The sequence below is a fragment of the Chaetodon auriga genome, chromosome 9 (genome assembly GCF_051107435.1).
Source record: "Chaetodon auriga isolate fChaAug3 chromosome 9, fChaAug3.hap1, whole genome shotgun sequence".
In the NCBI taxonomy this organism is placed as follows: domain Eukaryota; kingdom Metazoa; phylum Chordata; class Actinopteri; order Chaetodontiformes; family Chaetodontidae; genus Chaetodon; species Chaetodon auriga.
The window spans coordinates 917,141-944,920 of NC_135082.1; the positions used below are offsets into that span (position 1 = coordinate 917,141).

The following is a 27,780-nucleotide window of genomic DNA, read 5'->3' on the forward strand; positions in this document are numbered from 1 at the left end:
TTTATGTTCTTATCCTTATGTGTATAAAGGTGTGCCGCCTCTGAGCCAATATGTTTGCATCTTTCGAAGGATCTAGGGACTGTCTACCTCCGAGAGCCCCTGTGGGTATTAGTTTTTTCTAACCTCTGTTTCATCGAGAATCTGTGTCACTTAAGCTTTTGTCTCTTGGTACAGAACTGGTATCACTGTGCAACTCAAGTGTGGCCTTGATGGAATTTGTATACCTTGGCTCCATGTTTACTCACCTCCAAAATCCATCGTTGTCAACTACAGATAACAGCCTCAACTCTTTGGCTATATATTCACTGATGCATCTTTTTATTTCTTCAGCTCTCTGACTCTTATGGGGAAGTGGGGCTCCAAATGCTTCTTTCAGGCTCCTTTGGCTGGCTGAAGCATTTTTCTCACAGCACGTATATATAGTCATGGGGCAACAATTCATACATTGAGTAGTTCCAGCACTGAACCCCATTCATTTTCAGTGTTTCCCAAGCACGCTCCCTGGTAAGCTGATGAAACGACTGTACTTTTGACATTTTAACGCATTAGCTGACCTTTCACGCATCTACTTGTTGATGGTATTTTATTTAGCCAGCTTTAATTAATGTTTACCTTGAGATAATTACAAGCTGGATTCTTATTGCAATTAGCTAGCATGAGCAACACTTCACTAGATACCATAACCAGCTGGCATATATATATACACCTCAAACTGATTGCAGTTATTGGCGTGTGGCTGGCATACAAAGTTTATCTTCAGTTATTAGATCTGCTATTAAAATCAGCAGCACAGATTCCAACAGGCATGGCTGCATTGCGTTAAGACTGTCACGTGGTTTTGTTCCATCCTCCACCTGGGTTCAAACCCTACTGGAAGTGTTTCAGAAGCAGAGGTGATTGTGTTGCTCAGGTTTTGTTGATTTGGTCATTTGTCCTTGATATTTGTGTTTCAACAATGGGTTAGCAGGTAACGTAGGTAATTTGGGTTAGGGTTAGTTCCTGTGACCACATTGTGAGCAGAAGACAGTACACTCGTGCCCAGTAGAATTTAGTGGTTAGTTGCAACCAAATCAGTATGCTTCATTCCAATGAATGGTAGCTGGTTTAACTAAGACAGCATAGCTAGCATATATCGAGCAAGGTTGTTCCTTGGTTAACTCAGTCATTACACCCATTGTTTGCTGTATAGTCCATCAGTTCGGTGTGATAAGATCAGCAGCACAAATGTGGATGTCAGAGTAAAAAGAAAGTTTAACAGCAGATAGCTAGTTAACATATTTTTCTGTACAGCCGACATGTGAAGCCAAGGGAGGCTGACTTAGATGACCTTGCAAGCCAGTTATCTACAAAGGATCCAAAAAGTACCAAGGTGTTTAATTGTCAGAAACAACTCTGTGTGTCCTCCAAAATTATCATAATGTTGAATCAAAGCATCTAAACAACAAAAACTGAACATTAACTTAATGAGGGGGGGAATTATTTCCAAACTGTTCAACTGCATTCGTTTTTACAAAACTGGCAACTGCATATATGCTTCTTGGCTTCATAGAAAAATTACAAACTCTTGGATTTTGAAGAGTAGTGGAGTGCAAACACCATATCCCACCAACAATAACACAGACAAGCATGCAATAGCTAGATCATATCTCAATTCATTTGTGCTACAGACAGGGCTTACACATCCTTCCTTTCAGCTACTGGTCTTAGGTGTGTGTGTGTGTGTGTGTGTGTGTGTGTGTGTGTGTGTGTGGGTGTGGATGTGGGTGTGGGTGTGGGTGTGGGTGTGTGGGGCTCCCAAGTCTGCACAGCTTTTGTTGGGACCGGGTCTAGGGAGAGAAGACCTGTTACTGAAAACAAACAAGGCACATGGAATTGTATTCACTCTCCCTTGCATAGAAAAAAAGTCTCTTAAGGCAGCTGCATGTGCACATTCGATTTGACATGAAACAAATGATGAGGAGTTTAGAGCGCAGACTTGGATCTTTAGTATGAAGGCTTTTATTATTTGGTAATCAAATTGTAAGAATCTGCAAGTAAGTACTACATGTGGACATTTCACTTAGGTTTATAGGAACTTGTCAAATAACTTGCGGTCCTCTGAAATTAAAAGTCAGCTATAAAGGCAATAATTACTACATAGTCCACTTGATCCATCCGAAAATACATACAGAATTGAGATTAGAGTTTGCATTTGAAGTCCATAGTTATTATTCAGTTTCACATTCTGTATTGTTGGCATGTACCCGCACTTTTGTAATCTCAACAACAAGAAATATTTGTGGAATATTGGCTTTTGGTGTGCACTTATGTCCTCTAATGTAGTAATCTTGACATTGTATTATCTTTCTTTACCATTCTCTGTTTTGTCCAACAGTGATAAGCTCAACTAAACACCTGGTCTCCTCTGGGGTCTATGACATGGTCTACTTCTGGCAGTGGACTGCTCTCACCCAAAAATTCAGCACTCGCAGCCAGGTGGCCAGACCGTCTTTTCTTTCAACTGCTGCAGTGGAAGAACGTAATGGCTATTTGCACTTGCATGCTTGTCCTGGCCCACTTTCCTCCGTTTTTTTCTTACTCTGGGAGGTCGCATGAGTTTTGCTGACAACTTCCTTTTCAAAACTTATCTACTCCCTCCCTGGATATATTGTAGAATTAAATGTTTTGTTGAATGGAATAGGTTGCCTTTCTATTTCTATTGACCAAACGTCTTTCCTGGCTTAAACTGAGCAGTTGATTCACTGATATTCACTTGCTGTACAATTTTTTGTGAATGTGTTAACTTCAGAATGTGACTAATTATCACCATAGATGCACAAAAAAAAATACATACATGCAGAAAAATCAATGGTGGAAGAAGTGCTCAGGTCTTTTTCTGAAGTAAAATTAACAATACCGCAGTGTAGAAAAACTCCCATTTTCAAAATTTTACATAAATAAAAGTATAAGCATGAAAATATACGTACAGGCTATTCTGCACAAAGTACTCATTGTGCAGAACGGCCTATTTCAGAATAATGTGTATTATATTATTGAATTCTAATTACTGATGCATTAACATGTAGATTACTTTAATGTTGCAGCTGGTAAAGGTGGAGCTATTTCTTTCACAATGTACTGCTGGGAAGCTTCTGAATTTCATTCTGGGGATCAGCTTATATTATCCATAATACATGATGAAGATATTTATTGAGCACATTTGTATTTTTAGTTGGTTATTATCTGATTACTCAAAGTAAGCGAAGTTCTAAATGTAGTGGTGTAAGTACAATATTTGCCTCTGAAATGTAGTGGAGTAGAAAGTAGCAGAAAGTGGAAATAATAAAGTACAAATACCTTGAAAATGTACTTAAGTACAGTATTTGACAAGTTACATTCCACCTGTTATAAATCTTTTCCAAGTTATGGGAGCAGCCCCCCTTGCTTCCAACATTACCACTAAAAAAATACAATGAATGCTGTCTCTCTGCCACTCCCCAGGAAAATGCTATGTTTAATGAACAGTGGCATGCAAAAGTTGGTCAAAATTTCTATTACTGTCACTAGTTAAGTGAGTATGGAGTAAGATGACTGATCTCAAAAAGTCCTAAAAGTTAAAGATGAAACATCCTCAACATTTTTATTTTTATTTTGTACAATTTAAAAGGTAAAAAGGAAAAGAAGAGAGAGGAAGAGATTGGAGCTCATATAAAGATAGAGGAAGAGATTGGAGCTCATATAACTTTTACCATGCTGCAATGAGCAAATGTACAGTCAAGCCAAAAATTACTCATACCCCTGGCAAATTTTGACTTAGTTACTTTTATTCAACCAGCAACTTTTTTCTTGTTTGGAAATGACACGGGCGTCTCCCAGAAGATAATAAGATGATACACAGGAGGCATCATCGTGGAAAAAAATATTTCTCAGCATTTATTTACATTTGAACAAAAAGTGGCATGTCCAAAATTATTCATACCCTTTGCAAACTGTCACAGTCTATGGGAAAATCCAAAGTTCTGTACCATTCCAAAGATGTTCCGCACTGTGGTAAATCTCAGAGGATGTGGTCAGAAGCCAAAAAAAGACACCTGTGCTGGCCAGGAGGATAGTGAGAGAGGTGAAAAAGAATCCAAGGATCACCACCAATGCCATCCTGGTGAATCTGGGCTCTGCTGGTGGCAGCGTCTCAAGGCAGACAATCCAAAAGACACTGCACACTGCTGGGTTCCACAGACGCAGACCTAGGAAGACGCCACTTCTCCAGATAAGGCACACAAAAGCCTGCTTGACCTTTGCAAATGCTCATCTGGACAAAGAAGAAGACTTCTGGTCTTCTCTTTTATGGTCAGATGAAACAAAAATTGAATTGTTTGGCCACAATGATGTATCTTTCATTTGGCGTAAAAAAGGAGAAGTCTTCAACCCTAAGAAAACCATCCCCACTGTCAAACATGGTGGTGGGAACCTAATGATTTGGTGGTGTTTTTCAGCTAATGGACCAGGGAACCTAATCACAGTAAACATTACCATGAAAAAAGAGCAATACATCAGGATTCTCAACGATATCATCAGGCAGTCTGCAGAGAAACTCGGCCTTGGGCACCAGTGGACATTTCAGCACGACAATGACTCAAAACACACAGCAAAAGTGATGAAGAAATGGTTAGCAGAAAAAACATTACTGTTTTGCAGTGGCCCAGCCAGAGTACTGACTTGAATGCAATTGAGAATCTGTGGAGGGAGATTAAGATCAGGGTGATGGCAAGAAGACCCTCCAACCTGAAAGAGTTGGAGCTCATCGCTAAAGATGAATGGGCAAAAATACCAGTGGAGACATGCAAAAAGCTGGTCAGCAATTATAGGTAGCATTTCATTGCTGTAACAGCAATAAAGGCTTTTCTATTGATTATTGAGAAGGGTATGAATAAATTTGGACATGACTTTTTTTTCAAATGTAAATAAAAGCTGAGATATTTTTTTCCACAATGATGCCTTTTTGCAGTGCATCTTTAGTTTCAGACAGAAAGACAGAATCTTGTCATTGCTTTTCGTGCATTTATTCACATAATGCCAAACTTCTTTTCAGAAACAAACAATTAAGTGTGTGAACCCACCCCCTGGCAATCAGTTCATTCATAACAGCAGTTGGAATCACGGTGATACTGAAGAGGTGCACTTGTTTTGTGCATCTGGGTAGCTGCAACATGCCTTTTGTAAATTGTCTTATTATCTTCTGGGAGACGCCTGTGTCATTTCCAATCAAGAAAAAACTTGCTGGTTGAATAAAAGTAACTTTAAGTCAAAATTTACCTGGGATATGAATAATTTTGGGCTTGACTGTATGTTTTGGGGGGAAAGGGGATTAGAAATTCATGAAAACTCCAACTGTAAAGTATGCGGAGTGGATCGATCATGCATTGGGCTGTTGTTGCAGCCACAAACATGGAAAAGACTTCACTGGTAGAGAGCGGAGTGGATTCAATTAAATACCACCAAATTCGGGGAGCAAACATCACACAGTCAATAAAAAAAAAGCTGAAGATGAAAACAGGGCAGCTTCTACGACAGGATGATACTAAACACACCTCGAAATGTACAATGTACGACTTTACGAGTCACAAGCTGAAGGTTTTGCTATGGTCCTCACAGTCCCCCAACCTAAACATTATCTAAAATAGATGAATAGACCTTAAAAGAGCAGTGCATGCAAGACAACGCAAAAAAATCACATAGAACTACAAGACTTTGAGGAAAAATGAGCAAAAATCCCCCAAACAAGAGCTGAAAGACTCTTAGCTGGCAAAAGGCATTTACAAGCTGTGATACTTACCAAAGAGGGTTGCATGCCATTTCAAGTGTAAATGGACTGCATTTATATGGCACTTTTACAGTCTTACATGTTTTAAAACACAAGCCAGCATTCAGCCATTCACACATACACTATCCATGTTTTAAGTATATACGATAGTATCAGCTATTGGGAGTGATTTGGGGTTCAGTATCTTGTCCATGGATACTTTCACACATAGACTGCAGGGGGCAGGGATCAAACCACCGACTCTGATTAGGAGACGACTGCTCTACCAGATAGTCAATGCCACATAGTAATCAATGTACATTCTGCACCGCTATTGATCAGAAAATGGCTGTCCCACTTGAAACGATTAAAACAGGTTGACAGTGCAGATTTATTTGGAACTTTATCCTATAGTAGTTTAGATAAAATAATATATCAAAAGACCAAAGTCCTGTATGTATTCCAAATGGCTCAAGAACAGCCTTCAAATGTACTATGGGTATGCCTTGGATAGGTGTTTTAGGCTAACTGTACAGGAATGGTAATTACAGGGGGAGGGTGGGCCTGTAATTCACTCTTACTAAAAAGGAGCCGTTGCTTCGTATCATTTTTAGATGTTTGTTTCCTTGACAGAAAGAGGACATGGGTCAAGCCCAGTTGTACTGTGAAAAATGTGCAAAAATATATTTTACCACCCTAACTGGCACCAGCACCTGATGATAACAAGTGCTGATACTGATGTGCATTGGACAAAATTATGCTGTTCAGTAAACTGAAGCCATTGTGCTGAGTACACTGCTGTGTTTCAAAATGGTGGCTTACAGATAACCAACAAACTTGATGAGTTTCTCTACATTCTTGCTTTAAAAATGCAGCCCATGATATCCAACGTACTCTGTGCTCATGTCTGTCAAGATTCTGTCATCTGGGTCATGTTGTGTAAATATGAATCAAAGGCAACTGGACTTGGTTGTGGAGACTTGAAAACATTCTGCCTCTCATCCAAGGGGCTTTTTCAGTTCTTACTGACTGGTGGGGAGTCCCATCTAATTAACCTCTGTGGGGCTATCATCACAATCATCGATACCAGTTGAGACTTTGGGGGACGGCTCCTGGCTGTGTAACTGTGGTGCTAATACTGTTCTGTTGGGGGTACCATCGAGTCATTTTACCGCACCCATGCACAAGACCCACAAAACAAATATTCATTACTTTAAATGTGCACACATACTTGTCTAATGAAGGTGATTCCAATTTGAATGTCCAGTTGTTTCAAAACACACCTCTGCATAAAGGCAGCAACTGAATTATGTCTGGGTCATAAAATGAACAATGGTGTCAACAGGATCACAATTACCATGTTCTCCGTTGATGAGGTATGTTCCGGTTATTTCCTTGTCAGGAACGCATTGGCATTTACACAATAAATGATATATGGTCACATGTGTCCCAGGCACATCGTTGAGTACTTGGATCACAATGTGCCTAGGTGGTCATTTACAGTTGTATTTCGCACTGTCCATCTATGATCCAATCCAATCACCCAAGATGCATGATAATGCCAGGTGTAAACAGGGTCTTTGTTGTGTGGGTAGTTAGAAAACCAGCATCATTGTCCAGCATGCAGAATCAGTTCTTCAGCAAGAATCCAGTAAACAGAAACTCGCTACACAATCCTGCAGTCTTCAGGATACACTGAGAATTATCTGGGGAATTAAGTAAGTTGAGGAAAGTTTGTTTACATAAGAAGACCTTAATTATTTTGGCTGGTCCTCCTTCCTACAACAAGATACCACAGTGACCATACCTGTATTGTGTGGCCCGCTATATTCAAAACACTGGTGAATTACATTAGATATTGTCTTGAGGAGATTTTATCTTCTTTCCTTTCGTTTCGGCATATCAGTTGATAGTGGACTGCAGGAAAACGATTTGAAAGCAATGTTTTACAGCTTCTTGCATTTATCAGCATTATTGCGGACAGACTGTAAGGGTAAGCTCATTCAAATTGTGCAAAAATATTCAGTCAAACTACTGCAGTATCAATAAAACAAAATACTATTATAAATGCTCCTTTACCATAAAACTTAAAAACAGGAGCAAAATGGAATTTAACAGACACTAAGGAACTGCCATTTCCTGAATTTTATATGTGAGCCCAACTGTAGCATTACAATTTCATCTGCCCAATACTGTAAAGAACAACAGACCGACACAAGGCCATAATCAAAAAAATAATGTTGCCTGAAATGTGGAGAGGAAGGATTAGCAGAAAAGGACTGTGAAAGCTAATTTGTTGCATTGTTTTGAATTGCGGTGTTAGTGAAACTGAACAGTGTTAACTGTTAAGGTCTGTCCATGTTTTTGATTTGACTGTTTTAGTGTCTAAAATAAACTATTTTACTAGATTGTTGTCTGTTGACAAACATATCATAAGTCTATTCACAACTAATACATAAATTTTGTGTATTAAAAAAAGACCAAACTGTCTTTTCTCGATACAATCCTTGATTTTGTCCTGTCTGAGCAGACAAACTTTTACTTCCACGTGAAAACTGGCTTCTCATAATTGTATTCTGAAAAACACCGAGTCTAAACGCCATATTGAAGAACGTGACAGGACTTTGATATTACCTATTTAGAATGTCTTTGGATTATTGATGAAACACTAGGTTGGTCACAATTACATTAATAAAATAAACAATACATAAGTAAATCAGTTAATTAATAAACTGCAAATTAAACTTACAAAGTGATGAAATATATTAATATTGGCATATTTATTTCAGGAAACTTGTCAACCAACCTCTGGGGCCACGATCAACAATTGCGATTGGTTGCAAGTTGCTTGGTAGAGACTCGGAAACAAAGTTGAAAATGAAAGGAACAGTGAATCTTAGCAGCAACAACTGCATGTGTAGCATGGACCTTTTAAGAGAGGCTGCAGGACATTTATATGACACACCCCACATTGGTAACTCTACCTGCTCATCACCAAGATCTTCAGGAGTGTCGCATGGCAGGATAGCAGGCCCTTGCACAGCAACAGGGCCAATTTCAAGTTGAGGATTCCAGCCCAAGTTAAGCTAAGTCCACTATTAAACTGATTCCTAACCAATTTTGTGTTATTTCTGCTTCATTTATGTAACATAAATGCTATATGGTGTACTGGCACAATATAGTATTAGTAACATTGTTAGGAATCATTTTAACAAGATATATGAAAAGCTTGTCTAAACATTCAATCCCATAGATTACAGTATCTTGAAATGGAATCGTCAGTCTATAGTTAGCCCTAACGTTGGTACTAGTGGATGGGCCAACAAATAATTTCTTTTTCTATATACTTCATTTGTATCATTGTCAATGTATTACCATCACCATTAATTTTATAAACGTAATTTAGTTTTAGCCATGTCATTTTAGTCACAGGCAACCTTAACTCTAGGGTTGCCTGTTATCTGTACAAATAAAAGACAACATTGCTGAACCTAACTTTTGCTATGTAGGATGTGAAAACTTTGAAACTCAATTTCTCCAAACTGCTTCGAACGCAGACAAAGCCTTAGAATTTCAAGGTCACATGTTTTAATGCATTTCTGATTGCTACCAATGAACCAGTGGTCTTGTAATTTTCATGCACGTATGTTTATGGAAACCTTAAAATTAAAAATAAAAAATAAAATCACAATAAATGTTTTTTATATTGATCCATCTTGATACTTAATGAAAGAGACAACGATAGTGCTGTTTTAAATGTAACCTAAAACTGGATGACAAGTTAACCGAGTATGAATCTAATACTATTTAACTGTAGGAATTTTACTTCAAATTTGGCAGTGCAGCCGTTTAAGTTTTTTTGTTCATAGAGTTTGCACCATGAAAGAAGCACGTTAATTCTGCTATTTAACACGATTAACCCCTCCACCGTTTTTACTAGTTTTGTCCATTCTCCTTTTTACAATATTTTTCATACATGATAATAATGTTGCTGATGCTATGACCAGGCAGTGTTGTTGTCAGTCAAAGAAGTGATGAAAGTACAACACCTGATTAATGTTTAGGTAGACTTACAGAAAACTTTGGCATGGACCAAGAACTAATTACAAGGATTTTTTTCAAACAGTGACAGTGAGTCAAATTCATAGCCATGAAAACTTTCTTTTCAAAGTAGTAAGTATAGATATGATATTCCCACGAAAAGATCATCATTTCTACAGCTAAATTTGCACATTTAAGAACACTCTCAGTGAGCTCTACATGGTCTAACATTTTCTAGCAAGGAGCTCTAGCTTATGAGTGATTTAGGAAAATTCTGAGGGCAACTCTGAGTAAGGAAAGGCCAGATACTTTTACCTTAGTGAGGTGTTGTTGCTAGGTATGACAATATTTTAAAACGGTGTGACCGGTTGATCAAAATAAATGAAAAATACAAATAGATAAAAAACAAAAATACACTCTTGGTGATAACTGGCATAGAATGGACAGTGAAACTGATAGGGGTTATCACAGAATTTAGTCTCTTATTAGGACAGGGTGTAATTATGAACAGTGTTTTATGTAATGCACATCTCTGTTGAATAAATCGTAAGCCATACTTTAAAGCTGCCTACAAAATAGTTGAAAGCACAGGTCTACTTGTGTAGTAACCTATTCACATGCTAATAGTTATTATACTATTTGCTCTACCATGCTGGTAATTTTAGGACTTAATTTGATATACCTATTAACAGGGGAAAAAATGGCTGAGCTTTAATCAATTTTGGTGGTTGCTGGTGTTACAATGTTATTGCATTGAGTGGGAGATGTGAGCAAAACTCTAATGAGAGTAACAACAAACATTATTTCTGTGCAAACTAATCAGTAAAATCTAAAAGTTCCCCTCCCCACTCCAAACAGGTTTTCACCTTAGGAGCACTCTTAAGGGCTAGAATGCTTTATGGATAAAATTGTTTCTTTGATGTAGTCTTCACTGTAAAGTTTGAAAATGTTGTCACTCAGAGCATCTCTTTGTATCATGAAGCTTTATGAATAGGGCCCCAGGGCTGTGGAATTAACAAGGCTACCACAACTTACAGCTGTCTGCCAACAGCTGGAGGCCTTCAAAAATGCATACTTACAGTATTTAGAGGACCTGGACTGGTCTTACCTTATTACAGTGACGGCCGATGCCCATGAGAAAGTTGTCTGGTTTGATATCTCTGTGGATGAAGTTCTTTGTGTGTACATATTCAATTCTGCTGATCATCTGAAGATGAAAAAAGGGACATCGTTATGTATTTCACAAATTTAGTTACTATTCTCTCAATTCTCTACATGACATACTGAAATGTGTTTACTTTCTAATAAAGCCGGTCCATCAATTCAATTTGTTTGACAGCTTATCCTGTAATAACTAAAATATCTCATTCTAAGCGAATGACGCATGTGCTACACCAGGTTCAACAGATCCTTTGTTAATTTTATAATTGACACATGTGGTTTCTTGCTATGACAGGTCACAATATCTGCTATGAAAAAGTCTGTTCAAAAGACCTGCTGGTCTTTGGACTTTGGGAGGGAACTTGAGTATCCACAGGAAACCTAAGCAGTGATCATGCTTACTCCACACAGATAGCAGATAGCTACCTGGTCTGCCAGCATAAGGACCGTCTTCATGGTGAAACGACGAGAGCAGAAGTTGAACAGGTCCTCCAGACTGGGTCCAAGCAGGTCCATGACTAGGACATTGTAGTCTTTCTCTTGGCCATACCACCTGGTGACACAACAGTGACATGAGAGTTGTTCTTTGGTCATTCTGAATAAACCATAGCCACTGAACTGTCTGTCTGAACTGACATCACAGACAAACCACTAATCTGACTCTGAGTTTCCTCGTGAAAGGGTTCAAAAACATTTTTAACTATCATTTAAGCAAAAATGAGCCTAAATCACCTATCTAAGGCATACCCAAAGTAAAATGATAGTCATTCTTGAATCATTTGAACCATCATTTGGAAAAACAAATGGTACCACAGCATGAAGCCTTACACTCTAAAAGTTCAATAAAAACTGGTAACAATACCAAAGAAACTGTGAACTAAACTAACTGTAAACAAAACTAAAAATATTTGCCTGTTTTCTTTTACAGTACATTTAGGCTTCATGCAATCTACATTGTTAAAGGTATTTATAAGTAAATTTTGCTATATATCTTCATTTGGAGGCCATTTACTATATTTATCACTAAGAATTGTGTGTAATATCGCTGTTATGACTGATATTCTTGATTTGGGGTGCCAGAGCTGGAAATAACCCAATCAAGTGACATATCAGCATGTTCAGAATTTCACTGGCTATTCGAAGCATCAGTCATCTTCAAATTCGGTTGTGATTGGCTTGGTCTTCACAGGTGAGAAGAGAAGGAGAAAGAATGTTATCAGCTTCTCTGGTTGCTAGGCAAATAAGGTGTCATTTGAAAGCTGAGACTCCAGAGAGTAACTGGAGGCAAGATAATCAGTATACGTTTCTCAAAGATGTAATGGGGAAAACACAGAAGACAAGCGGATGACCAGTGTATCACCTGCTAATTTGAAAGGAGAAAACAACCTCCTATGGAATGCTATCTTGTTTTGGACTAAATATCTTTATTGCTGTGGCTCATGTGGACCTTGTGGACATTACCAGACCATTTCTGTCAGTATTATTGATCTGTGTATCACTGAGGCAACTCAAGGATTATGTCTCTCAATGCTGCGTCAATTTTAAACACAGCTGTTTGTCTGCTGTTGGTTTAATTGTGCCCTTGTGATTGTATGTTGAAGTATTTCCATCTATCGTTTCACTGGAATCTAAGCTTTCTCACAGTGTACAGTATAAACAAATGTAGCCTTTGTGTCAATAGATGGGAAGAAAAAAACAATGAAAAATGTTCTGATTAGCCGTCTGTAAGAATGTTACGAGGTTTTAAGTAGGTGGTCCCAGGTATTGTTTACTGATACATAGGGGTGTAACAATATCAAAATCTCACGATATTTCAATACTTCCACAACAAGCCCACGCTATGATATTTATTGTGGTATTGTAAAGCATGTCAATGATAATAATGTAGAAAGCTCCACAGAATAAAACTTATTCTATTATTAAAGTATTAAAGAAAAAAATGAAGACATGGGAAAAACTCTATTTATTAAATAAAGAACAACTTAAACAGAAGCTTCCTGCGTCTTAAACTTTCAAGTAACAAGGGGAAAAAAGTCCCTGCAGGAATGCACCTCATAGGGTGGAAATTGCTTTTTAAGCGCAGAGCAAAGTTTGAGGTCAGTCTGAAACAGGAAAATCCACAACTCTCTGTTTTCATGTCTCAATAAAATAACAACAAATAATAATCTCTGAAATAATATACATCATATTTTTAAGGTGCAAAATAAGTCAAGAAAATAACAAGAACATTTGGTAAAAAATGAAATCTCTTAATTTCTGCTAGCTCACAAACAATCATGTGTGATCAGTTTACACACGGGAAGATTTAACATTCGCTGCTTGGACATCAGCACAGCTGTGGCAGTTGAGCTGCGGTGAAAAAACGATGCCACACATCTCACTCTAGCAAGGAGTTGGCTAACACGCTTTACCTTCAAACCTGCCTGTGAGGCAAGGTTCAGTGTGTGTGTAACAACAGCTATGCCTTGGTGATTGTTGTTCTCCCTGTCAAGCCCCCACTCAACAACAGCAGATTTTAACACCTCGGCAATGTTACATCCAGTGTGTGATTCAAAAAGAGCCCGTGTCTGCAGAACAAAACTTTCAATTTCCCATTCACGTGCTGTAATAGCAATAAAGCTCTGAGTCGCTTGTGAAGTCCACCCATCTATGATAAGTGAGACGGACTCTGCTTTCTTGAGACTGTGTAACTTGGACTTTTGTGTCATCATAGAGAGCTGGCAACACTGTTTGACTGAAGTATGGCTGTGATGGAATTTCATGCCTCGGTTCCAAAGTCTGTACTAATTTCCTAAACCCATCGTTGTCAACACTAGAAAACAACCGTAGGATCTTGTGATAGCTTGGGCTCTGGCGCTGTTGGGCTGAAGTGTGACAGCAATTGATTCATGGAGAGTCTTTTGGCCTGGCTGTGTTGTTTCTTTGCAGATTCTGAACATTTTGGGGTGATGATTTAAGATGTGGCTTCTCATATTTGACATATTGCATGATATGTATGTCAGGGCGGCATGGCAGTGTTTGCACATTGTCTTGTGTTTCTCCATTACCTTCTGTCCTTTCTCATTCGTTGATACGGAGAAACCGAAATGTTTCCACACGACTGACTTAAACGCTGCAGGAGCATCCGCAATGTCAATTTCCTCCATTGTCTCCATGTTCTCAAATGTCTCACTGCTCCCTTCGGTCTCTCTTTGTGTTTTTGTTGGTTTTGTTTTGGTTTTTTTGCACGGCACAAGCTGCAGGCAGGAGTGCAAAGGATCACGGGCAAGCGCAAAAGGATTATGGTCTTTGTAGGTTTTATGTTGTTCTCGTCAATTTGCTCCAGTTTTTTGCCTAGAGCCCTATCTTTTCATATCGTTATAGTCCACGGTAATACCAAGGAATATTTATTATCACGATATCGCAATATTACCGATATCGCCACATCCCTACTGATACATCAACATCTTTACTAAAAATGCCAGTTTTTATACCATAATTAGGTCCTCCAAGAACATGTGTAAAAAAAAAAAACACCGTTCTGTGCATCAAAACGCGTGTAAAATAGGAGCGTTTGCACACATCACCACGTGCGTACAACACTGCATTTTTTCCAGTACTATAATGGTCTCCACCCTTCTTTTCTCTCAGCCACTGAATTTGAAGTGTCTGCGCCCAATCGCTGATCAAGACAAGCAGACCAAATCAGTTCAGCACAGGTCTCCTTTGTGGCAAAGTTTGTCCTAACTTACCTTGTAGTTTCTCGTAGGTTAATATTTTGGGTGTCAGGCAGGAAAATATCCGATAAATTAACTTTGTCGTCATTTTAAATTCCTCTTCCATGCAACGTTTCGTTTTTATTTACTATTTTTTGTTAATACTTCTATCTCATTGTTGATTTTCACTGGTTTAGTCCTGGGGTATGAAATGAAGCAGTGGTACAGTGGGTAGAGCTCCCCCCTTCTGAATAGAGACCTTTTAACTTGCAGTTTCGAATGTCACGAGTGGTATTGTTTACTTGGACCCTTTGCAATTTTATTTTATTTTTTTACTCTGTCATGCACCACGTTGCTATATTGTGATGTATTTGTTAGTATATAAACCCAGTGGCGTTGCAGCCCTGTGTTAGTAAACAAGATGGCAGAAACCTGTGTGTAGTTTCAGTTGTTCCTCTCATTTCTGTCGTCATTTTGACATTATTTAAACTCCCTTTCCTTGCATTGTTAGGACATATAGACATATATTTTGGCTACATATACATATGCCTGGGTGCAAACTTTGCCATTGATTCTACAGCCCCGTCAAGAAATTATTATTTGCTGTTTTTATTTTTATCTATTTAATTTTATTTTTTGTTATTATTTTGTATTTTTACATTCAACCTTTAAAAAGCAAATTTCAACTGGCCATTCAATAAAAAGGTTGTAAAAGTAAAATCTGCAGTCAAGTTAGGGCTGGGCGATAAAACGATAACGATATGTCTTGCGATAGACACGTAATCAATATCAATAAAAAATGTGTTCGATAAAACATTTGATAATTTTTTTTCTTCATTGGAAGAAACCAGAAGTTGTGAAGCAAGGCTGGTTGCATGAACAAAGGCACTCGCTCTCCGGTAACCTAGCAACGTAGGAAGTAATCACTGATAACTGGGAGTGACTCACTAACAGCCAGTCACGTAACAATATCAAGTTCGGTTGTGCCATCGCGTTGTCTCATGTTTGATTCTTTGCGAGGAGTGAGATGACAGATAGAAAGTGGGCGCTGCAGCAAGCAAAGAAATTGTTGATAAAACAGGGTGGTATCAGTATGGCAGTTTTTTGGATTTTGTAAGTCAGACCGTAGTGAGGCCAATGTGGTCTGTAAAGTATGCAAGACCGTCATCCCCACCAATACCACAAACTTGTTTTATCACCTTAGCCGCGCACACCCTTCAGAGCGCAGCCGTATTCGCCAACGTCCAACAACATCTGCTACCGCAGCACCACTGCACAAGCAGCAGACCACCATGCAGAGGTGCTCTGCTTCAGTGCCTTACGACAAATCATCTAAAAGGTACAAGACATAACAGAGGCAGTAGAATATCATATAGCTAAAGACATGCTCCCGCTGAGCACTGTGGAGAAGCCAGGTTATAAAAATCTCTTACACGTGCTTGACCTCAATGTTATACCTGGCCGAAAGTACTTTTCTAAGGCTGCCATTTGTTTTCTGTGTTACAGATGTAAAGTGTACCTCAGTTTATTTTAATTTCTCCTATGTTTATAAAACATTGCACATATTTTAAAACACTTTATTCGCCAGAAGATTAATCAGCTTGTGAACGTGCTGACACTAAACCTGAAGGAAAAAGTTCTCAGGTTTCTCTATGTTTACATTTTTACACTTTGCACTATTTTGTTACACTTGAATAAGCATTTGTTACGTATTCTTTATTTTCCACCTTAATGTTAAGATATAACTGTTGAGTGTTAATTGTGATTTTAGACTTTTATTGACATTTATTATGTGAGTGTTTTCCATGGTTGTGTTGACATTTCCTTTCCTTTCTGCTTTGATAGCTGAGGGGATTATAATCAGAGGAAGGTTAAATTTAAGATAAAAATGTTTAAATTTAATGTATTTATCTCCCGGTCCTTAATTTAAATAGGTCATAAAAATATCAATAATTATCGATAGACCGATATAAAACGCTTATATCGTGATACAGTTTTCAGCCATACCGCCCAGCCCTAAGTCAAGTGTCATTTGTTTACGACGCCATGGCTCCCTGGAGAGCCTGCCCCCGCTGCTGAAAAAAATCCTAGCGGAAACACTGCAATAAGTTACAGCAGCAAACATATGAAAGACATTAGGGGTGTATGTGTTTTCGCCCTGAACCATTGGTTATACAACATTTGGTTCAGCACGTAACTTCCTTGGTTCCTTGGTCACACCCTGTGACCCAAATAATTACTGTCAAAATATTTCGTTTACTTCTCTGATACACGGAACAAAAATCCCAGAGCACACGTTTTGCCTGGAAAGTTCTGCCAGTGCACGAACTGTTTATCAGCTGTAGCATGCTAGTCTCCTTGGCCCGGTTAGTCAAACACAATCAGAGGCTGCTGCCATCTCAATGGCAAACACACGTGAGAGATCAGAGGTGGAGGATCATACCATGACATTTATATCTACTGTATGGGAGCATTGCAGGTTCCTGGTTACTTCGGGCTACCAAATGGAAAAAAAAAAATTCCCAAGTTTGATATGAAAATAGCGTGGCTTTACAGAGTTATCGCTGCCTCTCTGATGTCCGCTCTGTCTCTCGCTTCTCTTCTGATTTAATGGATTGCGGGTATTCTGTTTCTGTCAAGTTTCAGTGAAGTGTGTTTTACAATGATAAAATTACTGTTTCTGTAAATGGGAGCATGTTGGTTTTTGGTCAGAGCAGAAGAGCGACTGTTTCTGGTTTAACAAAAAGGATGTTACTCTTTAACAAAAAGAGTTATCTCTGTAGGGATCTTTTCCATTATGTTGTCAGACACAATAACAATCTGGGACTGTCGGCAGTGAAAACAATTACTTGTAATGTGATACATTCATGATGCGCAAACGCCCTGGGCGGATTACATTGCAGCCGTTTTGTGGCTGCAGGCTGCAGTTTCATCAACAGCAACAGATGTGGATGATCACTACGCATTCCTACTAGGCATTATACATTAAGTGCCACACTACTTAGATGCACTGGGGCTGCCAAAATTGCAGAAATTATGTTTGACTATTACGTCTATTGAAAAAAGGAAACCACATAGCTTTGAACCATTCAAATATCTACTTTTGTGCATTAGGTCCATAAGAAAACCAATACAATGGGAGACATACTACACACATATAATTTCAACATAAACATGTCCTGGAAGATTTCAATGTCCTGGATTAATGCAAGGAATCATGGGCCCCATTTTGACCAAGTGACTAATGGAGATGACAGTTTTTGAAGTTCTTTCAGTATTGAATGAGAGCTCTGCAGCTGCCAGCCCCATAATAGGCTGCAACATAATCCCTTTGGGTTTTAGTGCATCAATGTACATCCACTTAATGTTCATTAATGAGTAGGTTGCACTTTGTTTAACCATAAACAGCCATTAAATTGACTCCATTCACAGAAACATGTTATTTTATCATCGTGAAACACACTTAAAATTTGCAAAAATCTCCTTGGTTAATTTTTTCACTGTTCCAACGATCATTACTTACTCTGGATTGGTTGAAATTAACTCTTAAAACACCAAACTAACGAGGAGCAAGAGAGGGTGGGTACCAGAAAAGCAGTGAAGACAGCATATCGAGCCATAATATTTTCACATCTAATTCAGGAATAGGGCTGGGCAATATGGCTGAAAACTGTACCACAATAAGTGTTTTATATTGGTCGATATTGATAATTATTGATATTTTTATGACCTACTTAAAATAAGGACCGGCAGATAAATACATTAAATTTAAACATTTTTATTTTAGATGTAACCTTCCTCTGATTATAATCCCCTCAGCTATCAAGGCAGAAAGGAAAGGAAATGTCAACACAACCATGGAAAACACTCAAATAATATATGTAAATAAAAGTCTAAAATCACAATTGACACTTAATTATCTCTTAAGGTGCAAAAATAAAGAATACCTAACAAATGCTTAATAAAGTGTAACAAAGTAGTGCAAAGTGTGAAAATGTAAACATAGAGAAAACAAGTTTGTGGTATTACCGGTCTTGTGGGGACGACGGTCTTGCATACTTTACAGACCACTTTGGTCTCACTATGGTCTGACTTACAAAATCCAAAAAACTGCCATACTGATGAGCTGACTTTCCCTGTTTTATCAACAATTTCTTTGCTGGCTGCAGCGCTCACTTTCTATCTGTCATCTCACTCCTCGCAAAGAATCAAACACGAGACAACACGATGGCACAACCAAACTTGATACTGTTACGTGATTGGCTGTTAGCATGTCACTCCCACTGATCAGTGATTACTCCCTCCATTGCTAGATTAACAGAGAGCGATTACCTGTGTTCATGCAACCAGCCTTGCTTCACAACTTCTGGTTTCTTCGGACAAAGAAAAAAATTATCGAATGTTTTATCAAACGCATTTTTTATTGACATTGATTACTTGTCTGACTTTATGACAGATGAGATTTGAGCTGGGCTTTGTACTTCAAGTAGCAAAATGGAAACATAAATCAATAACCTCCTTTTGAAAACCTTTTTTCTTGCATATGCTCCATTGTTAGCCATTACAGTTTTTTTTATAGTCTACAGACTGAATTTGTTGCTAGCAATCATAATTAAAACAAGGTGTATTTCTTGGGGGAAGATTAGCTATTAGCAGTGATGTGGCCATTTATGATTTCTTCAAAGGCACCATGTCTCAGAAATATCACAACCCATTCAGGGGGACAACATGACAAAGGCCAAGCGTATGTTGGTATCTGAATGGGTCGATGTGTGACATACTGTAGTTCTCACATTAGTTTAAGATTAATCAAGAAAAGAGATTTTGTGACAACAAAGACTATTTGGTCTGACGGAGATGCCTTCTGGGTGCCTCCTCTTTGAGGTATTCAGGGCAATTCAAACTTGATGGAGACCCTGGGGTAGACCCAGAACATGCTGGAGCTATTACATATTTTATCTGGCATGGGAATGCCTCGGAATCACCCAGGAGGAATTGGAAAGTGTCGCTGGGGAGGGGGATGTCTGGACTACCTTGCTTAGCCTGCTGCCAGTGCTACCAAGCCCCAGATTAGTGCAAAAGAATAGATAGATGGAAAGACTATCTCAGTTTCTCAGATCAGGATAAATGTCATTCAATAAGGCAGGTGACGTGTGGGGAATGCGAAGCTCAGCCATAATCACATACACATAACAATATTGTTTGAAAAGGTGTATTACACTATCAGACCTGGAAATAGGTCAATTTTAGGGCAAGGCCACTTTGGCCTTTGAAACAGTACTGAGTTTATTACAACTGTAACCTAAATGATTGACTTTTCCACAAAATGTTTTTTTTTTTTTTTAAATGTGAACAACTCGTTATATTAATTGCTATTGTTATAGTCCGCTGATAAAATTAAGTCTAAACATGGGCTATGGGTGATCAAGATTAATCTGGGCAACTTTTGAGCATTTGAGACAGCTCATAAGAGCAGTCACAAAACTGACTTAAAACTTAATTTAAACAAAAACACCGAAGAGAAATTCTTCTCTTTTCACCACTAGATACACTGCAGACATGCAGGACATACTGATATTAACTTTTTCTGGGTGAATAGTTGTTAATGTTATTTATAAAAGTGAAGCAAAAAAAGGCAATGAGAATGCTCAGCTTTCAAGTTTCATCAAGAGTCACTAATAACACCATCAAGCACATCATGTTTAGGAAAGCAGTTTAAAAACGCATATATAAAAGACAACGATTTATTGCATAATATAGTTAGAAACTAAGTACAATTAGCTTATAATTAACCTGATCAACCACTGTCAGTAATCAATACCAAAACTTATTTGACTGTAAACCATTAATGAAACCGATAAATATCCACAGTCAATCAATTATCATACTTATCAGCGGATACCTAGTGTGGTGGTAACAAAGTGCTAAAAAATATACATATACAAACATACAAGTGCATATATTTGTATGTACATACATAAATACATATACATTACACAGAGGCTTCCTGTGTTCTCCAGGTAAAATATTATAGCAAACTCCCTTTATTGACAATTACTTACGCTTCTGCACTACTCTAGAAACACAAGAAAAGGCATCATATATCGACACTCTTGTCAATTCAGCATTAATGTAATCCATGAAGATGAACTGTATTTTCATACAAATTTAACAGATTCTGGATTTTGTCCCAAAATGTCAATCTCAGTTATTATCAGTCTGGGTTATCATTGTTTTTGTGGGAGACGAGAAAGAGGGGTGAACCATTTCATAAATTACAACTGCTCACTAAAATGTGTGCTGGTTTGTGTAGCAGATGGGCGCAAGTAATAGACATAAGTATATTTGCGTTGCTTCACATGTGGTTTTAAATTGGGAAATCCAGGGGAAGTCACAATCAGTGTGAAAAAACAGAGAAAGAATGGGGAAGAGATAAACTATGACAGGTTGTGACTGTACAAACGGTAAGCCAGGTTGTAGGAAGAGTAAAGGAGGGGCAGCAGGACCAGCAGGTTGGACAGGCTCTAACAAGACTTTGTTGCAACATGAAGCCAGTATTTCCAGCACAAAGATAAATGAATAGTCCTTGCACTACAGATGTAAAAGCTTTGCTTCTGGACCTGCAGAAAAGGTGGGCCAAAATATCCACAAAAATGGCTGTTTTTCTCAGCCTCAGCTGATATCCATTGTCCTATCAGAGGAAAATCTGGTTATTAAGCAAACCAATCAATTTATCAGTAATAAAAGGGACAACTTTTTCTATCCAGCACAATAAAAACAGCAGCATTGCACATGACCTGAGTTTTACAACCCATTAACCCATTATAACTCAATTCCTGGTGCCTACTTAAACCTCTTTCAATTTGCCAGCACTCGGATTCTACAATGGCAATGAGGTGTACCAAAAATGCACAATTGACATCCAACCCATCTGTGCTTATATCCATAATAGCAGAAACCTCACAAAGCAGTATACAATTCGTAAAGGAGGTATGTGTGTTCAAAGTTCAGGTATCAAGCAGGTCATCATGGTAGGTGTAGTGGCTCCACAGTCATTGTCCTTATTCAGGCATGTGCCAGCAGTACTGTATACTGTTTATGGCCGTGTATGTTAGTGCTGTTAGCCAGATATGGAATGGGGAGGGAAAATCAACACCAGCAAAATGTTGGCATTTTTTTGCCTGTTTTCTGTCTTTGTAAGCCATTTTAACATGTAAATCGGTAGATACTTCATAAAAAAATGTCATCGAAAAGTAGATGACTACCAACAGCTTATAGGACTAATGTCCAGTATATCAAATATATGTCAATTCACAAGTATTTTCTGCAGACAACTAGACTTTGTCACAGGTACTTGAATCATCTTAGAGCAGGGTAGGAATTATACCACAGCAAAATGGCCTTTTTCAAACAGTTTGCCTCTCAGTCCCACGGCTGTCCCTACTAAAAGAGTGCTGCTAACCAACGGAGGCTGGTAGGAGGTTGAGACAACAAAATTCACAATACGTTTGTGTGGAAAGGCAGGTTATCTTTATGGATTACATTGATGCTAAATGAACTGTCAATTGCACCGTTATGGTGCTGATGCTGAATGCAAAAGAGACTGTTGGCAAATTATAATTTTTAAATTGTGTTTTAGAATAATGTGTTTTTGCCGACATTGATAATAGGTCATATTTCTTAAAGGGAGTATGGTGTAATTCTGTTTAATTCAAAAACAGTCTATAATTTTTTTCTTACCACCACCACAGAAACATCAGGTAACTGTACTATCTTTCTAGCGCTAGTTTCTAGCGTCAGTATGCTGTAAATGGTTGCCTTTTGTTTGAACATTAAAATTAGTTTTTCACCCAAAAACCGGTAATACTTCCCTGAATAATATGATCACCGCTTTCTGTCAGCTGCTGGGTATCTAAGTGTATCTAGAGACAAGTCAAAACTTGTAGTCTCACCTTGAGAAGTTTCTCATCTGTTTAATTAATGTCTTAACATGTAAAAAGGTGTTTTGTAATTTTTGTGACTGCTTAGGATCTCTTGTTCATATTAATCTTAACCACCCTTATAGATTTTATCATCAAAATATGACAATAGCAATTAATGTAACAATTGGTCACATTCTTTAAAAAACAAAATCAGGTAGCACCATCTAGAAACAAAGGGTTACAGTTCAAATATATTTAAACTCCTCTTTTTGAATACACTGACTCCTAATTGTTGATTTTATACTTTTTTGTCTTCATAATATGTAATTATCACTCATTAAACCACAGGTGCAATACCTGTGGTTTTGGCCTTAATGCTATACATTTTGGCTGCATGAGCCCATAAATTTGTATTTATTGAAGACCAAAATGGTCATGGCCTGAAAAAAAAAAAAAAAGACTTTAAGGTGCTAAAATAACAGGTTGGTGCCAAACACACCACCTAGAACACACAGCAGACAGATTATTTTGATTCCCCCAAAGAATAGAGATAGTTCATACAGTCGCACAGGAGTATTTTCTTTTCTACTAGTTGTGTATTGGGCCATGATAAGCAGCACAACTTTAACCGTGCACCATCATCACCAAGGTCTATATTCAATTAAAAGCCTACAGTCAATTACAATTTCTGTTCTCTTCTTTTGCATAACTTTCTCGCATTTGTGCTATTTCAGGAGACTAGAGAAACATTGTTGTCTAAATTGTAACAGACAGTTGAGGGTTCTGCAACATTTTAAACTGTGAAATTACAGTGTAAGGATGAGGCATACCCTACATTTTCCTCATGAATGTTAACACTTCAGTGTGTGTTTTCATCTTAAGAAATAGCTCTACTGTAAAGAGGCCAATGGAAATAACGGGAACTGATTGGTTATTTAATTCTTGAAGCCCATAAACATCTGAGTGACATGTATACAAAATGCAGCATTTTCAGTGAAGTTTGATGCCTCCTGTTCAATCATTAAGTTGTTGCCACTGGTGTTCTCTGAAGAAGTCCATCTAATGAGGATGTCCCCTGTATGTGAAATCATTGCAATTTTCAATGTGTGCCATCATCAATTATTTTGCCGAAATTTGTTAATACACTGATGATGACTCTCCACTTAGCAGGACACAACGGGCGGGCAGGCGGGCACGCACGCACGCAAACACACAGGGACTGAAACAGAGAGAGGGTCACGTTTCTCTATCATCATGCTTGGATTTTTTCAATTGGAAGCTAGTAAAATTTACATGTGTAATGAATTACAAGTTGTTAATCAAAAACTCTTCATGTGAATCAAAAAATAATACAATAAAAATGCCAACTGGACTTCAACGAATAGAAAGCTGTTTGGGCGGCAGGTGGCGTTTATACAAGGCTCTGGTTCTCGCAACTGCAATTATAAAAACCTCTCAGAAAAAAAATTTAAATATGTAAATATTTTAGGATAAGCGTTGATGACAAAGGTAGAGCAGCCTGCAAAACTATGCTCTGCTAAATTCTCAAGAGGAAGGCTGAAAAGCATCTCCTTTAATACAAGCATTCTCAGAAAACATCTACAGAACCCAAAAAAAAAAAACCACACCCCAGAGTTGGCTAATGATAGCAGCAGGAAACAGAAATGTCCAAACTTGCAGCAAGCACCAGAGAAGCAGGACAAAATCTGTTCTGGCTCCATGAGATGGAAAAAAACCCACTCTACTGCACTGCAATTGTACTCAATCCAAGGTTAACTAAGTGCGCCGTTACTGAATCATTTGTCTTTTCTTATGATATGTTTCATTGCATTGCTAATAGAGAGCACTGAGGTAGAACTGTGTTTTGAGTAAAAATATTCCATTTTATTTTTGTAATAGTGTGACATACTGTCACTGCAAAAAAAACAAGATAAATCGTGTGGTTTAAATTTTAGGTAATATCACCCAACCCTATGAGATCCCAACGCTGGTGTGTATAAGGTCACGCCTCTTTAGTTTCCGGAACCCTTGAATGCTGATATCATTTGGTTCAATGTAAAGAAGCAGAGCAAGCAAAATGACAGGTCTTCTTTGCAGCAGTATTGTGGGTTCTCTGTGTGGAAGAGGCTTAAATTTTCAGGTTTTTGGACTTTGCATTTTTAAAATAAGATAGATATGGGTTGGTGTGACTTTAGGAAAGTAACACACATACAGTGGGCAACATAAATATTTTCCTCATCAACACGAAAAGCACAACAGTGGCCAAAATTACCCACCATGCTGTCAACGATAACCCATATATCATATCAGTCCTTGACTTTCCCCAAAACTGCATCAAAGACATGCAATACGAATAGACTCGTTGTACTGATTAATAAAATAAGTTTGAGGTAATTAATCACACACACAAACTGAATGATGACATTACTGACCAATGCCGAGTAATGCCTAATCCATCGTTGGAATTAAAACATGCATCTCATCTCAACCAAAAATGTCTAACAGTAATGAAATTTAAATGTATTAACTTAATGTTGCAGAAAACAGAGTGGCAAAAAAATGGAAGGAAAATGAAAAAAAAAAAGGGGAAAAAATATACTCAGTAAAAGAGCATACTCAACAACGAAAACAAACAGAAAACACACAGTTCTGGTTGGTGTGAAATTGTTGAGCAGTAAGTTAAGCCTTTGGTGTCTGTCCCTCACTCAAAACACATGTATACCAACTAATTTTGCTGGCATGATCATGAAATAAATACTAACAATTTGTTGCATTTCTGTTTGTCCCCAAATGAACCTTTTCCCTAAATGAGCATTGATTGCAAATGACTTCTCATTGCCTGATGAACTTTTGTATATTATTTACCTGTTATAGCATGCACAGAACCATTTCAATATGTTTACTGTACTTCCACTTTGGTACATCTAGTGGCCAATATTACAGTCTTCCTCAATGGCGACATGCACACAATATTTCTCTTTTAAGCAATAAACATTGTGCATGCTAATTCAGAAGAGTAACAACTTAAAAGTAAAACTGCATACTCTGAACAGCAGTACAAACTGTAAATTCACTACACATTTTTTTATTTATATGAATATATATCTACTTTTTTTTTTTTTTTTTTTTTTTTAGGATTTTTCAACCCTGTGCTGAGCTTGTTGCAAACATAATTTTGTTCAGTGTTCACTTGCTGTCTACTGAATGACAATAAAAGCTGTCTATGTCTATATTCTATCATTGTGGTATTGGGTAACTGGGGCTTAGCTTGTGACTCTCCAACGTTAGCGTTTGCGCTGTTGGGCAACATTTGACTGTTACCAATTACTTGAACGCAACAGAACATGTTGTGTGACCCCTTAAAGATTGAGGCAACCCCCCCCCCCCCCCCCCCAAAAAAAAAAAACACGCCTGAAATCACGCGGTGAAAACACGCTTCTACTGTGTTGCTTGGATTGTTGTTTTCGATTCAAAGCTCCGCCGCCATTTTCTAACAGGGTAGAGGAGGACATGTTGGGAGCTCAACACAACAAAAGAGGAGCGGCCATTTCCAACTACATACTTGATTTTCCTCACCCCTGAAGCTACTATTTACTATAAAAGTGCATATTTGGGATCCGACCAGGACTTATTGATACAGATGTAAAGCGGAAACAGGCCGGGGTTTTTCAGCGTTTGCCTGAAATATAGCTTTACTACAACAGACGAACTTATATTACGTTAGGAGATTAGCAGGCCTAATGCAACGAAGGTTGAAACCACTTCCACATTAGTTAGATTTTTTCCAAAGTAAACTTTACCACACGAATTCATACAATAAAATGACTACTTCTTTTCGGTAACGACAGCACAACGTAAAAAGATTTCCTCCTTACCTGATGTGTGGAATCCCGACACCACCTTGTAGGATTTTGTACAGCTTACTTTCGTATAACAACTGAGGATGTCTGGCTTTCTGTGATTCCAATTTTACAGCTACCTCCTGAAAATGGCACACACACAAACATTTACAGCTCTGTTGTCACTGCGCCGGTTACAGAAAGGACAAATAACGTGGCACATGCAGCAAACTGAACGATACCAAGTAATGTAACATGTTGCAACTTTAGCCAAATCAATGGGACAGCTTGATTGCTGTAATGATAGAGTTGTTAGCTTACAAAGCTAGTACTTATGACTTGGCTATCAACTTTCCTACAAGAACATGAGTCAAATGTAGACGCTATTGCAGTTAATTAACATTACCTCTCCATTTGTAATGTTGATGGCCAGATAAATGTCACCGAAAGATCCCGATCCAATTTTCCTGACAAGCTTGTATTTTCCACCGACTATGAATTCGGCCTTGGAGCCACTGCTGCTCGCCATAATGTCCACCAAATGACAATCTCAATCTGACTCGCTTTAGGAAATTCTGTGTGGCAGCCCGGTTGTCAGCAGAACAGAGTCCTGTATGTCCAGTTCAATTATATACTAGCTGTTACTCCAAACAATATTACTAACAACTGACGTAACCAAGTTGGAAAATAGATTTGTCTTGGCGCTTCTCACTTTACTCATAGGCTACGGGCTACAAAGGATCTTTGTAAAAATGAGACCTCCTACCGGAATACCGTATCAGTGTCTAAGTATATACATCCAAAACTAAATCCGAAAAAAAAGCTTACGGCCTTCGTCAACTACCCAGCTACCTCGAAGTAGCAGCTACTGAAATATAACGTTAGCTGACATTAGCATCAAGCTAACGCTGTCGCAAGGACCGCCGCGGAAAAATGTCCGGACCTCCTCCGTGCTGAGGGGCAGAAACTGCCTTTTAATCACGCTTCCGATTAAATTCCTGCGTTTATCTTTTCAGTCCTTTACGAGCGTTTTCGGCCAACTTCAAGGGTCGCAACCGTCTGTTCAAAACGCTGCCCACTCACTCCGCCATCTTGTCTTCTCTACCCTTTCTCTCAGCTGGTTTCCGTTGGAGGCGATTAGCTAAGGTTGGACGTCTCATGATCCCTTCAGGTGTTATCGGAAATATTAAAATCAAGACTCGTGACATACATGAACGCCGCAACAAAGTTTTACATAATTGTGACTGGAAAAGGAAAGCTATTCTATAGGAGGTCCAAAGTGTACCCAGTCAACGCCTGCAAAGTTGGTTGTAAACAGAAGTTAAGTTCATAAAGTCATGCTA

The 27,780-nt window shown here is 38.3% G+C and overlaps 1 protein-coding gene across 5 annotated transcripts in view; it reads right to left on the reverse strand.

The window, feature by feature from the left end:
* Positions 1-27,563, reverse strand: part of csnk1a1 (casein kinase 1, alpha 1) — a 52,346-nt gene extending 24,783 nt beyond the window's left edge. For 3 of the 5 annotated variants that reach the window (XM_076738858.1, XM_076738855.1, XM_076738857.1), the window contains exons 1-4: positions 26,844-27,562; positions 26,474-26,580; positions 11,408-11,534; positions 10,929-11,027 (exon numbers count right to left, since the gene is read on the reverse strand). In XM_076738858.1, coding sequence (XP_076594973.1) covers positions 10,929-11,027; positions 11,408-11,534; positions 26,474-26,580; positions 26,844-26,966 — 456 coding nt within the window. In that variant the 5' untranslated portion in view covers positions 26,967-27,562. Of the gene's footprint in view, positions 1-10,928; positions 11,028-11,407; positions 11,535-26,473; positions 26,581-26,843 lie in introns of all 5 variants that reach the window. The other 2 variants (XM_076738860.1, XM_076738859.1) reach the window with 1 other exon arrangement.
* Positions 27,564-27,780: the final 217 nt, after the last annotated feature.